General features: G+C 50.5%; 1 protein-coding gene across 1 annotated transcript in view; it reads right to left on the reverse strand.

The window, feature by feature from the left end:
• Nucleotides 1–65, reverse strand: part of LOC122924928 (zinc finger protein 501-like) — a 30,689-nt gene extending 30,624 nt beyond the window's left edge. The window contains exon 1 of the mRNA XM_044276468.1: nt 17–65. Within this exon, the coding sequence (XP_044132403.1) occupies nt 17–50 (34 nt within the window). The 5' untranslated portion in view covers nt 51–65. The remainder of the gene's footprint in view (nt 1–16) is intronic.
• Between the last annotated feature and the right edge of the window lie 16,616 nt (nt 66–16,681).

Consider the following 16,681-nt stretch of genomic DNA (forward strand, 5'->3'; position numbering starts at 1 on the left):
ACATGACGGCTCTTACCTTGTGATATAAGAGGCTGGTGCTCCTCCATCATGGCCTCCTTGTACAGATCCTTGTGTCCTTCTATATACTCCCACTCCTCCATAGAGAAATACACAGTGACGTCCTGACACCTTAGAGGAACCTGACAACACAATGACACCGTCATCACCCAGACCCCTCCAGTGCTGTTACTGGAAAATTTCCCAGCATTCCCAGCAGTGTCACCTCTCCAGTCAGCAGCTCCATCATCTTGTGGGTGAGCTCTAGGATCTTCTGCTCATGTATCAGGGGGTGAGGGGGAGGCTCTGTGATGGGCTGAGAGGTCCTTCTCCGCCCTCTTGATTTGCGGAGATGGATGATGGGAGTCACACAGTCCCCCGATGTCTTCTTCACTATTGTGTACTCCTGTGGATGGAGAGAGACACACTTAGGGAATAAACCCTTCAGGGGCCATGTGCTCTCCTCCGGCCCTTTCCTCCTGGGTACAGCGTGCCTACTTACCTTCTCATGGGGGCTGATCTTTAGGTTCTCCGTCACTTGGAAGGTCTGGAGGCCGTTCTCCAGGACCCTGGACTCTTCCTATCACTTCCTATGATGGATTCTCCTTCCCGATGTCTGACTTGTTACAGAATCCACATCAGTCCCTCCCTTCTTCCCTCACCCTTGTTCAGTTCCCATACACTTTACACCCTCATACATTACACTGACCCATCTTCCTCCACGGTGCAGCATATAAAACACCAATGTAAGTCTTTCAACCACTTGCTGTCTCTTTCTGTTCTCCTGCTACTAGCTGCAGGGGCTATTTCACCAAATCCTGGCCCTCCCTCTGTTGCTCACTTCTCTGCCACACACAGAAACTCCAACAATCTGATTAATGTTCACTGCACATCCTCTCCAGTCTCTCAACTGCTCCCTCTGGAACGCACGGTCGGTTCGTAACAAACTCCCCACAATCCACGATTTCTTCCTCTCACACTCTCTGAACTTGCCAGTCCTTAAAGAAACCTGTCTTCAACCCTCTGACACTGCTTCCCCTGCTGCCCTATGCTATGGTGGTCTTCACTTCTCCCATACCCCCAGACCTGATGACAGGCACAGTGGAGGAGCAGGCCTACTACTTTCTCCACAGTGCACATTTCAGGTCCTTCCCCCTGTTCCCTCTCTCACATTCCCCTATTTTGAGGTTCACACCATTAGTCTCTTCCATCTATTCCCCCTGAGAGTTGCAGTTGTCTATCGTCCCCCAGGCTCCCCCACCAATTTCTTTATCACTTTGCAGCTTGGCTTCCTCACTTCCTATCTTCTGAATCACCAACTCTTATTATGGGTGATTTTAATATCCCCATTGATGATCCCATCCCCCCATCAGCCGCTCACTTTCTTTCTTTAACCTCTTCTCTTGGCCTATCACAACTTACTTCCTCTGCCACGCATGAACAGGGCAATACACTTGATCTAGTCTTCTGTCACTGCTCAGTCTCAAACTTTAGTAACTTATCCTTCCCACTTTCTCTCATTTACCATAAAGACCTCTCACATTTCTCATGACAATCCTACTTTTCTCACTTACAGAAACCTACACACCAATAACTGCCAGCAACTTATTAACCCCCTACAATTAGCTCTTACCCCAATCTCTTCCCTCTCTTGTCCAGACTTGGCTGCCAATCATTACCACCAGACCCTCAAAACCACCCTAGATGAAGTTTCTCCAATATCAATCCGACCCTCTCGACACAGAACACGGTAACCCTGGCACACACCTGAAACCCGTTTTATCCAGCGCTGCTCCAGATGTGCAGAACGCTTATGGGGAATATCAGCAGACTTCCTCCATTATAAATTTATGCTCAAAACATACAATTCAGCTCCCAACATTGCCAAATAAAAGTACTTCACCTCTCTCAATCTCAAATAACCCAAAACGACTCTGACACTTTACATTCCCTTCTAAGCCCTAAAGTTCCAGAACCTGTCACTGACCTCTGCGCTGATGGCATGGCCACCTACTTCAGAGACAAGATCGGCAGTATCCGGCAGAAAATAATCTCCCAGTACCCAAATAATTTCAATCCTCCTCCCTCCCATTCCGCCACATGCTCTCTCTCCTCTTTTGACCCTATAACAGAGGAAGAAGTCTCCAGGCTTCTCTCCTCTTCTCGACCCACGACCTGTAGCAGTGATCCTATTCCATCACACCTCCTCCAGTCCCTCTCCCCAGCTGTCATCACTCACCTAACTACAATTTTTAACCTCTCTCTCTCTTCTGGTATCTTTCCCTCCTCTTTCAAACACTCGGTTATAACCCCACTACTAAAGAAACCATCTCTTGACCCGACCTGTGCTGCTGACTACCGACCTGTTTCTAACCTCCCCTTCATCTCTAAACTCCTTGAACGTTTTGTCTACTCTCGCTTAATAAGCTATCTCTCTGCAAACTCTCTTCTTGACCCCTTACAATCTGCCTTTTGCCCTCTTCACTCTACAGAAACTGCCCTTACTAATCTCCTAACAGCAAAAAGAAATGGTGGCTATTCTCTACTGATTCTGCTGGATCTCTCTGCAGCGTTCGACACCGTAGACCATAAGCTCCTCCTCACCATGCTCCACTCAATTGGCCTTAAGGACACTGCTCTCTCTTGGTTCTCTTCCTATATCTCTGGCCGTCCTTTAGTGTATCATTCGCTGGCTCTTCTTCTCCTCTTCCTCTTGTCAGCGTTCCTCAGGGCTCAGTCCTAGGTCCTCTACACAGCCCCCATTGGACAGACTATCAGTAGATTTGGCTTTCGGTACCATCTCTATGCTGACGACACCCAACTATACACTTCGTCCCCTGACCTCACCCCTACTTTACTCCAAAACACCAGTAATTGTCTGGCAGCTGTCTCTAACATCATGTCCTCTCTGTATCTAAAACGGAACCTCTCAAAAACTGAACTTCTTGTCTTTCCCCCATCTACTAACTCACCTAAACTTGATATCTCAATTTCGGTCTGCAGCACTATCATAACTCCTGTGCAACATGCCCGCTGTCTTAAGGCCACATTTGACTCTGATCTTTCCTTTGTTCCCCATATTCAATCACTTACTCGATCTTGTCGTCTGCACCTCAAGAATATCGCCAGAATCCGCCCTTTTCTTACGGTGGAAACAGCAAAAACTCTTGTTGTTGCCTTGATTCATTCTCGTCTTGACTACTGCAATGCATTGCTAATCCTTCTCCCTCTCACTAAACTCTCCCCCCTTCAGTCCGTCCTAAATGCTGCAGCCAGGTTTATCTAGCCATCCAACCGCTACAGTGATGTTACTAGCCTGTGCCAGTCACTTCACTGGTTGCCCATCCACCACAGAATACAGTTCAAACTTCTTACCCTCAACCACAAAGCTCTCCACAGTGCTGCACCTCCATACATCTCCTCCCTCATCTCCATTTACCACCCTACTTGTGCTCTCCACAGTGCTGCACCTCCATATATCTCCTCCCTCCATTTCCATCTACCACCCTACTCGTGCTCTCCAGTGCTGCACCTCCATATATCTCCTCCCTCATCTCCATCTACCACCCTACTCGTGCTCTCCACAGTGCTGCCCCTCCATACATCTCCTCCCTCATGTCCATCTACCACCCTACTCCTGCTCTCCACGGTGCTGCACCTCCATACATCTCCTCCCTCATCTCCATCTACCACCCTACTCCTGCTCTCCACGGTGCTGCACCTCCATACATCTCCTCCCTCATCTCCATCTACCACCCTACTCGTGCTCTCCACAGTGCTGCACCTCCATACATCTCCTCCCTCATCTCCATCTACCACCCTACTCGTGCTCTCCACAGTGCTGCACCTCCATACATCTCCTCCCTCATTTCCATCTACCACCCTACTCGTGCTCTCCACAGTGCTTCACCTCCATACATCTCCTCTCTCATCTCCATCTACCACCCTACTCGTGCTCTCCACAGTGCTGCACCTCCATATATCTCCTCCCTCATCTCCATCTACCACCCTACTCGTGCTCTCCACAGTGCTGCACCTCCATACATCTCCTCTATCTACCACCCTACTCGTGCTCTCCACAGTGCTGCACCTCCATATATCTCCTCCCTCATCTCCATCCACCACCCTACTCGTGCTCTCCACAGTGCTGCACCTCCATACATCTCCTCCCTCATCTCCATCTACCACCCTACTTGTGCTCTCCACAGTGCTGCACCTCCATACATCTCCTCCCTCATCTCCATCTACCACCCTACTTGTGCTCTCCACAGTGCTGCACCTCCATATATCTCCATCTACCACCCTACTCATGCTCTCCACAGTGCTGCACCTCCATACATCTCCATCTACCACCCTACTCATGCTCTCCACAGTGCTGCACCTTCATACATCTCCATCTACCACCCTACTTGTGCTCTCCACAGTGCTGCACCTCCATAGATCTCCATCTACCACCCTACTTGTGCTCTCCACAGTGCTGCACCTCCATACATCTCCATCTACCACCCTACTTGTGCTCTCCACAGTGCTGCACCTCCATAGATCTCCATCTACCACCCTACTCATGCTCTCCACAGTGCTGCACCTCCATATATCTCCATCTACCACCCTACTCATGCTCTCCACAGTGCTGCACCTCCATACATCTCCATCTACCACCCTACTCATGCTCTCCACAGTGCTGCACCTTCATACATCTCCATCTACCACCCTACTCGTGCTCTCTGTTCTGTTAGCGACCTAAGATTAATAACCTCCATAATTCGTACCTCTCACTCCCGTCTTCAAGACTTTTCTCGAGCTGCACCTACTCTCTGGAATACTCTGCCCCGGAATACTAGGTCAATCCACAACTTCTCCACCTTCAAACGTGCCTTAAAAACATATCTTTTCAGGCAGGCTTATCAGGCATACTAGTGTCCATTCACAGTGTGAACCGTGTCCTAACATCCGGCTTGCAATTGATTAGCAACTACTTGCTAGAGCTGCTGTTAACCATTAGGACACGGCTCTTTAGGCAGGGTTGCATGAGATAGATACGGTATTAACCTGATAGCCTGAGTGTGTGCATGCAGCCAAAATATACTGGCCGCAAATGTGTGGATTGAGCCAAAATATACTGGCTACAAGTGACTGTATACAGCCAAAACATACTGACTGCAAGCGAATGGATATAGCTTTATATACTGGCCGCAGGCTGAGAGGCTGGTCTGAACACTGTACTACATGAGAGCGTATATATGTCCACAGAGACTTTATTAACGCAGCACGCTGTAAAATCATGTGGAGTAGTGAGGCTATCAAATAGTCGCTCCAGACATAGTGGTCTAGCGTATATGTACTGGATACACTGATCTGTATCGCAGACCAAGGGTGCAGCACTCAGTATAGTCAGTGCGATCAGCTAAACATAGCCTCACACGGCCAGGAATTAGCTGGATTTACCACACTTGAGCAATATATCCTATAGGGTCACTTGTAACAAACATACTAGTGTCCATTCATAGTGTGAACCGTGTCCTAACATCCGGCTTGCAACTGATTAGCAACTACTTGCTAGCAAGTCAGGTCTCCACTCCAGACCTATAATTGTACAGAGGATTTATTTATACTCATATAGGCTTTTTGCCCTCCTTTTAAACGGACTTTAATAAAGTTTTTTTCTTTTAAACGTTCATCAGGCTGTGAATCTATTGGTATTAAGGAACGTCTACCTACGTATCTGTATAAAGTGTGAGATAGGCTTATCAAGCTACCTAAAATGACTATTCCCCGACTAAACCTCCCCTCAACCAACTCCTCTGGCCTGAACTCGATCCTCTAGTAGTCCCAAACCCGAAGCAGATCGGCCGGCACCGCTCCTGTCAGTTCAATAATGGCTCAAATCCTACTCATCACAAAAAACTACCTGATGTGTCACCCCAATTCCTCATAGATTGTAAGCTCTTGCGAGCAGCGCCCTGACTCCTAGTGTCTCAGTTGTATATTACCCAGTTAGTTTTGTTTCGTACATGAACCCTATGAACTTGTAAAGCGCTGCGGGATATGGTGGCGCTATATAAATAATTATTATTACTATTATAATACAATAAAGAGGAGAGAAATCTAGAAAAGTTTACCTCTCCGCTCAGCAGGGAGATGATCTCCAAGGTGAGGTCTAATATTCTTCTGCTGATCTCCTTCCTGTCCATCCTTGGTGGTCATTCAGGAGAAGGGTCGTATTGCTGGTTTTCTTCATCCACACTAAAAAAAAAAAAAAAGGAGAAAAAGGACTGAGCTCCGGGTGTATCTAAGCTCCTGGCAGTGCAGTGTGTGGAGGCAGAAGAATCTGAGCTCCTGGTGTATTAGGGCTGCACGATATATCAAAAAAATAATCGAATCGAGATAATCGCCAAATGCGTTTTGGCTGACCCGAAAATGCAGCGATTATATATGAAGGGGCCCCGCGCACATAACTGTCTTTGTGTGTAAAGTATTTTACTAGTGTGTGAAACAATCTCTCTCCTATTGATAACAGGTCCGGCCTCTGTACTCACTGTCACTATGAATGCACTGCAGCGAGCGGCCGGCGCGTGACTGACGTCACTTAGTAACGCTCCTGCTTCCTGAAGTGCCGCTCGCTGCAGTGCATTCATCGTGACAGTGAGTACAGAGGCCGGACCTGTTATCAATAGGAGAGAGATTGTTTCACACACTAGTAAAATACTTTACACGCAAAGCCAGTTATGTGCGCAGTTTAGAACACATGAGGGGACACATAGGGCCATGAGGGGGACCAGCATAAGATGCTATATGTGTGCCTTATGCTGGCCCCCTCATGGCCCTATGTGTCATAGCACATAACAGCGTCCTCCACAGATCACCCACATAACAGCGTCCTCCACAGATCCCCCACATAACAGCGTCCTCCACAGATCCCCCACATAACAGCGTCCTCCACAGATCCCCCACATAACAGCGTCCTCCACAGATCCCCCACATAACAGCGTCCTCCACAGATCCCCCACATAACAGCGTCCTCCACAGATCCCCCATAACAGCGCCCTCCACAGATCCACCCCATAACAGCGCCCTCCACAGATCCACCCCATAACAGCGCCCTCCACAGATCCACCCCATAACAGCGCCCTCCACAGATCCCCCCCATAACAGCGCCCTCCACAGATCCCCCATAACAGCGTCCTCCACAGATCCCCCATAACAGCGTCCTCCACAGATCCCCCACATAACAGCGTCCTCCACAGATCCCCCATAACAGCGCCCTCCACAGATCCACCCCATAACAGCGCCCTCCACAGATCCACCCCATAACAGCGCCCTCCACAGATCCCCCCCATAACAGCGCCCTCCACAGATCCCCCCCATAACAGCGCCCTCCACAGATCCCCCCCATAACAGCGCCCTCCACAGATCCCCCCCATAACAGCGCCCTCCACAGATCCCCCCCATAACAGCGCCCTCCACAGATCCCCCATAACAGCGCCATCCACAGATCCCCCATAACAGCGCCCTCCACAGATCCCCCATAACAGCGTCCTCCACAGATCCCCCATAACAGCGTCCTCCACAGATCCCCCATAACAGCGTCCTCCACAGATCCCCCATAACAGCGTCCTCCACAGATCCCCACATAACAGCGTCATCCACAGATCCCCCACATAACAGCGTCCTCCAGATCCCATATAACTATGTCATACCCAGCCGCGTCAGCAGCTCATATGGGAAAATCCAAGCAAATAGACCTCTAGCACAATTCCCTTAAAATATTGCATCGCATATCGTTATTGCAATTTTTAGGGCACTAATCGCAATCGCACAAAATTCCCATATCGTGCAGCCCTAGTGTGTATCTAAGCTCCTGGCAGTGCAGTGTGTATCTAAGCTCCTGGCAGTGAAAACCTCATTCACACAGAGCAGATTCTCTCATCCAGCAGTGAATGATGACAACCTCCACTATCCCCACTACTACTCCCCCATCATACTAAGCTGAGGAGAAGGATTCCTTGTGTGTAATGGAGGAGACTCTCCAGAGGTGACATGTCTGAGCTCTCCACCACACTGTCTCCTCACAGCTCATCTTACCTGCAGGCTGGAGGAATGGCTGATACCAGAGAGAACAAGAGCCCTGACTACCGACCAGGACCTGCCCAGTATCTGCTGCACTGCCAGAGCTGAAGGACCTGCCCAGTATCTGCTGCACTGCCAGGGCTGAAGGACCTGGGGTGACGTCACCGTCATGTGATCAGTGCAGGGGGCGGGGCTCAGCAGTGACTACAGACCAGGACCTGCCCAGTATCTGCTGCACTGCCAGAGCTGAAGGACCTGTGGTGACGTCACCGTCATGTGATCTGTGCAGGGGGCGGGGCTCAGCAGTGACTACAGACCAGGACCTGCCCAGTAGGTTGCGGCTAAACTCCATACAGGAAAAGGGCCTCCTGACGTCACTGGGTCACGTGACTTGGCAGTGTGAATAGAAGGGTCAGAGACCGGAGAGGTCAGGTCACAGATGGCTGCTCATCACTCAGAGGGGGAGGCAGTGTCTGTCAGTGCCGGAGGTGCATGTGGGGGAGGGGAGAGCTGTACGCTGGGGGTTCTGTGTGCAGGGGGGGCGGTGTAATATTGTGTGCAGGGGGGGGGGGGGGGTTTGGATTTGGTCAAGATACCAGGTAGGTTGATGTACTGCTCCAAATTAGCAGATATTGTCTTTAAGTGCACGGAGGAATTAAGCAAAGACGCACAGGCGGGGGCCAGAGCAACGCCTCTAGGTTATTGTGAGTGTTCACACAGGATATCCCCCCGGTGGGAGGTGACTAAATGTGCTGCATTTCTATTGGTTACTGGGAAGCTATAGCAAGCATTTAATGGGTTAATCTTACACTTCTTGCCATCAGACTGACTTAAAGGGATTCTGTCACCTCCCCTAAGGCAAAAAACGATTTAAAAGCAGCCATGAAGCACGGCTTACCTGGATTAGGCTGTGCTCTTTTATCTTGAAATCCATCCAGCAGTAACTTCAAAAAACGACTTTGATTGATAAGGAAATGTGTCCTGAAGGTGCCCAGAGGGGCGTTTTTTTCTTCCTAGAGAGCCCAGTACCGCCCCTCTTACAGTGCCCAGCCCGCCTTCCTTGTACTGTCTAACCGCCGCCCCCAGCCTGCCACATACTCCCCTCCCTCTCCTCCCCCTCCCTCACGCCGAACGAAGTCTCGCACAGGCGCAGTACCCACTGAGGGCTGCGCCTGTGCGATCATCAGGAGACTGAGGGCGGCAGCTTCAACTTCGTCACTGGGCATGCGCCGAGCCCAGTGACGTCCGATGCTCGCTCTTCCCTGAGGGTTTTTTGAGTGTTATCGGGGTCGTAAAGACATAAGGATCAGCCTTTAGCAGCGGCAGCGCAGGGACGACTGTGACCGTGGAATGTTAAGTATGCGCTTCTCAAGCTAACGAGAGATGGGAAGTTCGGATCTTTTTCATGAATTGGATCTTCGGTTCACTTCCTGAGTCGGCTCTCAAGTGAACCGAAGGTCTGGCGGGACTCGCTCCTGGCAAACACAGCTCTGCTGCAGTGGAGCAGACTGATGTAATTACACTGTATAGTTATTGCAGGGATTTAGATAATGGTCTAAGAGTTTATTAGTGTCACCGAGTCCCTGCCAGGCTTCCTGCTCTGCTACATTGCTGCAAGCACCCTGTACACACACAGCTCTGCTCCATTGCTGCAAGCACCCTGTACACACACAGCTCTGCTCCATTGCTGCAAGCACCCTGTACACACACAGCTCTGCTACATTGCTGCAAGCACCCTGTACACACACAGCTCTGCTCCATTGCTGCAAGCACCCTGTACACACACAGCTCTGCTCCATTGCTGCAAGCACCCTGTACACACACAGCTCTGCTCCATTGCTGCAAGCACCCTGTACACACACAGCTCTGCTCCATTGCTGCAAGCACCCTGTACACACACAGCTCTGCTACATTGCTGCAAGCACCCTGTACACACACACAGCTCTGCTCCATTGCTGCAAGCACCCTGTACACACACAGCTCTGCTCCATTGCTGCAAGCACCCTGTACACACACAGCTCTGCTCCATTGCTGCAAGCACCCTGTACACACACACAGCTCTGCTCCATTGCTGCAAGCACCCTGTACACACACAGCTCTGCTCCATTGCTGCAAGCACCCTGTACACACACAGCTCTGCTCCATTGCTGCAAGCACCCTGTACACACACAGCTCTGCTCCATTGCTGCAAGCACCCTGTACACACACAGCTCTGCTCCTTAGCTGCAAGCACCCTGTACACACACAGCTCTGCTACATTGCTGCAAGCACCCTGTACACACACAGCTCTGCTCCATTGCTGCAAGCACCCTGTACACACACACAGCTCTGCTCCATTGCTGCAAGCACCCTGTACACACACAGCTCTGCTCCATTGCTGCAAGCACCCTGTACACACACACAGCTCTGCTCCATTACTGCAAGCACCCTGTACACACACACAGCTCTGCTCCATTACTGCAAGCACCCTGTACACACACACAGCTCTGCTCCATTGCTGCAAGCACCCTGTACACACACAGCTCTGCTCCATTGCTGCACGCACCCTGTACACACACACAGCTCTGCTCCATTACTGCAAGCACCCTGTACACACACACAGCTCTGCTCCATTACTGCAAGCACCCTGTACACACACAGCTCTGCTCCATTACTGCAAGCACCCTGTACACACACAGCTCTGCTCCATTACTGCAAGCACCCTGTACACACACACAGCTCTGCTCCATTGCTGCAGGCACCCTGTACACACACACAGCTCTGCTCCATTGCTGCAGGCACCCTGTACACACACACAGCTCTGCTCCATTGCTGCAAGCACCCTGTACACACACACAGCACTGCTCCATTGCTGCAAGCACCCTGTACACACACAGCTCTGCTCCTTAGCTGCAAGCACCCTGTACACACACAGCTCTGCTCCATTGCTGCAAGCACCCTGTACACACACAGCTCTGCTCCTTAGCTGCAAGCACCCTGTACACACACAGCTCTGCTCCTTAGCTGCAAGCACCCTGTACACACACAGCTCTGCTACATTGCTGCAAGCACCCTGTACACACACAGCTCTGCTCCATTGCTGCAGGCACCCTGTACACACACAGCTCTGCTCCATTGCTGCAGGCACCCTGTACACACACAGCTCTGCTCCATTGCTGCAAGCACCCTGTACACACACAGCTCTGCTCCTTAGCTGCAAGCACCCTGTACACACACAGCTCTGCTCCATTGCTGCACGCACCCTGTACACACACAGCTCTGCTCCATTACTGCACGCACCCTGCACACACACAGCTCTGCTACATTGCTGCAAGCACCCTGTACACACACAGCTCTGCTCCATTGCTGCAAGCACCCTGTACACACACAGCTCTGCTCCATTGCTGCAGGCACCCTGTACACACACAGCCCTGCTCCATTGCTGCAAGCACCCTGTACACACACAGCTCTGCTCCATTGCTGCAAGCACCCTGTACACACACAGCTCTGCTACATTGCTGCAAGCACCCTGTACACACACAGCCCTGCTACATTGCTGCAAGCACCCTGTACACACACAGCTCTGCTACATTGCTGCAAGCACCCTGTACACACACAGCCCTGCTCCATTGCTGCAAGCACCCTGTACACACACAGCCCTGCTCCATTGCTGCAAGCACCCTGTACACACACAGCCCTGCTCCATTGCTGCAAGCACCCTGTACACACACAGCCCTGCTACATTGCTGCAAGCACCCTGTACACACACAGCTCTGCTCCATTGCTGCAAGCACCCTGTACACACACAGCTCTGCTACATTGCTGCAAGCACCCTGTACACACACAGCTCTGCTACATTGCTGCAAGCACCCTGTACACACACAGTCTGCTACATTGCTGCAAGCACCCTGTACACACACAGCTCTGCTCCATTGCTGCAAGCACCCTGTACACACACAGCTCTGCTACATTGCTGCAAGCACCCTGTACACACACAGCTCTGCTCCATTGCTGCAAGCACCCTGTACACACACAGCCCTGCTACATTGCTGCAAGCACCCTGTACACACACACAGCTCTGCTCCATTGCTGCAAGCACCTTGTACACACACAGCTCTGCTCCATTGCTGCAAGCACCCTGTACACACACAGCTCTGCTCCTTAGCTGCAAGCACCCTGTACACACACAGCTCTGCTCCTTAGCTGCAAGCACCCTGTACACACACAGCTCTGCTCCTTAGCTGCAAGCACCCTGTACACACACAGCTCTGCTCCTTAGCTGCAAGCACCCTGTACACACACAGCTCTGCTACATTGCTGCAAGCACCCTGTACACACACAGCTCTGCTACATTGCTGCAAGCACCCTGTACACACACAGCTCTGCTACATTGCTGCAAGCACCCTGTACACACACAGCTCTGCTACATTGCTGCAAGCACCCTGTACACACACAGCTCTGCTACATTGCTGCAAGCACCCTGTACACACACAGCTCTGCTACATTGCTGCAAGCACCCTGTACACACACAGCTCTGCTACATTGCTGCAAGCACCCTGTACACACACAGCTCTGCTACATTGCTGCAAGCACCCTGTACACACACAGCTCTGCTACATTGCTGCAAGCACCCTGTACACACACAGCTCTGCTACATTGCTGCAAGCACCCTGTACACACACACAGCTCTGCTACATGCAATACTATACCACCCCCCGGACGGACTTGTCGGGAGACAGGGAGCCGCAGAGCAGGAAGCCTGGCAGAGACTCGGTGACACGTCTCTGACTCATTCGATTCTTTTAACTAATAAACTCTCAGACGATTCTCTGAGTCCCTGCGACTCCCCCTGTGCTGTGAGTCAGTGCTGCGGCCTCTGATTGGTTGGAGGGAGGGGCGGGGCTAGCTTCCACTGTCGGCTCTTATTACACTGCCTGCTGCTGCCTCTATGCTAATCTGACTGAGCGGCTTCACTCGGATCGGCTCAGTCAGAGGAATCGGCTCTTCCGGTTCAGTAATCGGTTCAAAAGAACGATTCGTTCATGATCCGGACATCACTAAAGCTAACCTGGTCTGTGGAGCAGTCGGCATGGAGCGGCTCCCTGTCTTCATGACTGAAGAGCAAGCTGCTGCTGTGTTCAGCGCGGGAGAATGGGGGTGTGAGAGGAGCAGCCAATGGCAGGGCAGCCCGGGGTACTATGACCAATCAGCAGCCTCCTCTCTAATAACAGAGCTCTGTACTGTACTGAGTTATTGGATTGCCGTCTGCCTGCTGTATGAAGTCCCGTTCTTCTTAAAGCGGCAGAGCAGCGGAGGGTCTAGGCGCAAATGGCGACAAGACTACAAGACTTGTTGCCATTTTGCAATTCTAGGTCGCATTTGCGACCATTTTGGTCACCGTCTGGAGCCATGTGTCTATTGTACTGTATGTGTGTATTGTACTGTGTGTGTGTGTGTGTGTGTGTCGTACTGTGTGTGTGTGTGTGTCTGTTGTACTGTGTGTGTGTGTGTGTCTGTTGTACTGTGTGTGTCTGTTGTACTGTGTGTGTGTGTGTCTGTTGTACTGTGTGTGTCTGTTGTACTGTGTGTGTCTGTGTCTGTTGTACTGTGTGTGTCTGTGTCTGTTGTACTGTGTGTGTCTGTGTCTGTTGTACTGTGTGTGTGTGTGTCTGGTGTACTGTGTGTGTGTCTGGTGTACTGTGTGTGTGTCTGGTGTACTGTGTGTGTCTGTTGTACTGTGTGTGTGTGTGTGTGTCTGTTGTACTGTGTGTGTGTCTGTTGTACTGTGTGTGTGTGTGTGTGTGTTGTTGTACTGTGTGTGTGTGTGTCTGTTGTACTGTGTGGGTGGTGTGTCTGTTGTTCTGTGTGTGTGTGTGTCTGTTGTACTGTGTGTGTGTGTGTCTGTTGTACTGTGTGTGTGTGTCTGTTGTATGTGTGTGTGTGTGTGTCTGTACTGTGTGTGTGTCTGTTGTACTGTGTGTGTGTCTGTTGTACTGTGTGTGTGTCTGTTGTACTGTGTGTGTGGTCTGTTGTACTGTGTGTGTGTGTCTGTTGTACGGGTGTGTGTGTCTGTTGTACTGTGTGTGTGTGTCTTTGTACTGTGTGTGTGTGTGTCTGTTGTACTGTGTGTGTGTGTGTCTGTTGTACTGTGTGTGTGTGTGTCTGTTGTACTGTGTGTGTGTGTCTGTTGTACTGTGTGTGTGTGTGTCTGTTGTACTGTGTGTGTGTGTCTGTTGTACTGTGTGTGTGTCTGTTGTACTGTGTGTGTGTGTGTCTGTTGTACTGTGTGTGGTGTCTGTTGTACGTGTTGTTGTTGGTCTGTGTACGTGTGGTGTCTGTTGTACTGTGTGTGTGTGTGTGTTGTACTGTATGTGTGTGTGTGTGTTGTACTGTGTGTGTGTGTTGTACTGTGTGTGTCTGTTGTACTGTATGTGTGTGTGTGTCTGTTGTACTGTGTGTGTGTGTGTGTGTCTGTTGTACTGTGTGTGTCTGTGTACTGTGTGTGTCTGTTGTACTGTGTGTGTGTGTGTGTGTGTCTGTTGTACTGTGTGTGTGTGTGTCTGTTGTACTGTGTGTGTGTGTGTTGTTGTACTGTGTGTGTGTGTGTCTGTTGTACTGTGTGTGTGTCTGTTGTACTGTGTGTGTGTGTTGTACTGTGTGTGTGTGTGTGTCTGTTGTACTGTGTGTGTGTGTGTGTGTCTGTTGTACTGTGTGTCTGTTGTACTGTGTCTGTGTGTGTGTCTGTTGTACTGTGTCTGTTGTACTGTGTCTGTGTGTGTGTCTGTTGTACTGTGTCCCTGCGACTCCCCCTGTGCTGTGAGTCAGTGCTGCGGCCTCTGATTGGTTGGAGGGAGGGGCGGGGCTAGCTTCCACTGTCGGCTCTTATTACACTGCCTGCTGCTGCCTCTATGCTAATCTGACTGAGCGGCTTCACTCGGATCGGCTCAGTCAGAGGAATCGGCTCTTCCGGTTCAGTAATCGGTTCAAAAGAACGATTCGTTCATGATCCGGACATCACTAAAGCTAACCTGGTCTGTGGAGCAGTCGGCATGGAGCGGCTCCCTGTCTTCATGACTGAAGAGCAAGCTGCTGCTGTGTGTGTCTGTTGTACTGTGTGTGTGTGTCTGTTGTACTGTGTGTGTGTGTGTCTGTTGTACTGTGTGTGTGTGTCTGTTGTACTGTGTGTGTGTGTGTCTTGTCTGTGTACTGTGTGTGTGTGTCTGTTGTACTGTGTGTGTCTGTTGTACTGTGTGTGTGTGTGTGTCTGTTGTACTGTGTGTGTGTGTGTGTGTCTGTTGTACTGTGTGTGTCTGTTGTACTGTGTGTGTCTGTTGTACTGTGTGTGTGTGTGTGTGTGTGTCTGTTGTACTGTGTGTGTGTGTGTCTGTTGTACTGTGTGTGTGTGTGTCTGTTGTACTGTGTGTGTGTCTGTTGTACTGTGTGTGTGTCTGTTGTACTGTGTGTGTGTGTGTGTCTGTTGTACTGTGTGTGTGTGTGTGTGTCTGTTGTACTGTGTGTGTGTGTGTGTCTGTTGTACTGTGTGTCTGTTGTACTGTGTCTGTGTGTGTGTCTGTTGTACTGTGTCTGTTGTACTGTGTCTGTGTGTGTGTCTGTTGTACTGTGTCCCTGCGACTCCCCCTGTGCTGTGAGTCAGTGCTGCGGCCTCTGATTGGTTGGAGGGAGGGGCGGGGCTAGCTTCCACTGTCGTACTGTGTGTGTGTGTGTGTCTGTTGTACTGTGTGTCTGTTGTACTGTGTCTGTGTGTGTGTCTGTTGTACTGTGTCTGTTGTACTGTGTCTGTGTGTGTGTCTGTTGTACTGTGTCTGTTGTACTGTGTGTGTGTGTGTCTGTTGTACTGTGTGTGTGTGTGTGTGTCTGTTGTACTGTGTGTGTGTGTGTGTCTGTTGTACTGTGTGTGTGTGTGTCTGTTGTACTGTGTGTGTGTGTCTGTTGTACTGTGTGTGTCTGTTGTACTGTGTGTGTCTGTTGTACTGTGTGTGTGTGTGTCTGTTGTACTGTGTGTGTGTGTGTCTGTTGTACTGTGTGTGTGTGTGTCTGTTGTACTGTGTGTGTGTGTGTCTGTTGTACTGTGTGTGTGTGTGTGTCTGTTGTACTGTGTGTGTGTGTGTGTCTGTTGTACTGTGTGTGTGTGTGTGTCTGTTGTACTGTGTGTGTGTGTGTCTGTTGTACTGTGTGTGTGTGTTGTCTGTTGTACTGTGTGTCTGTTGTACTGTGTGTGTGTGTGTCTGTTGTACTGTGTGTGTGTGTGTCTGTTGTACTGTGTGTGTGTGTGTCTGTTGTACTGTGTGTGTGTCTGTTGTACTGTGTGTGTGTGTGTGTGTGTCTGTTGTACTGTGTGTGTGTGTCTGTTGTACTGTGTGTGTGTGTGTGTCTGTTGTACTGTGTGTCTGTTGTACTGTGTGTCTGTTGTACTGTGTCTGTGTGTGTGTCTGTTGTACTGTGTCTGTGTGTGTGTCTGTTGTACTGTGTCTGTGTGTGTGTCTGTTGTACTGTGTCTGTGTGTGTGTCTGTTGTACTGTGTCTGTTGTACTGTGTCTGTGTGTGTGTCTGTTGTACTGTGTCTGTTGTACTGTGTCTGTTGTACTGTGTGTCTGTTGTACTGTGTCTGTGTGTGTCT

Source organism: Bufo gargarizans, chromosome 1 (genome assembly GCF_014858855.1).
Source record: "Bufo gargarizans isolate SCDJY-AF-19 chromosome 1, ASM1485885v1, whole genome shotgun sequence".
Classification (NCBI taxonomy): domain Eukaryota; kingdom Metazoa; phylum Chordata; class Amphibia; order Anura; family Bufonidae; genus Bufo; species Bufo gargarizans.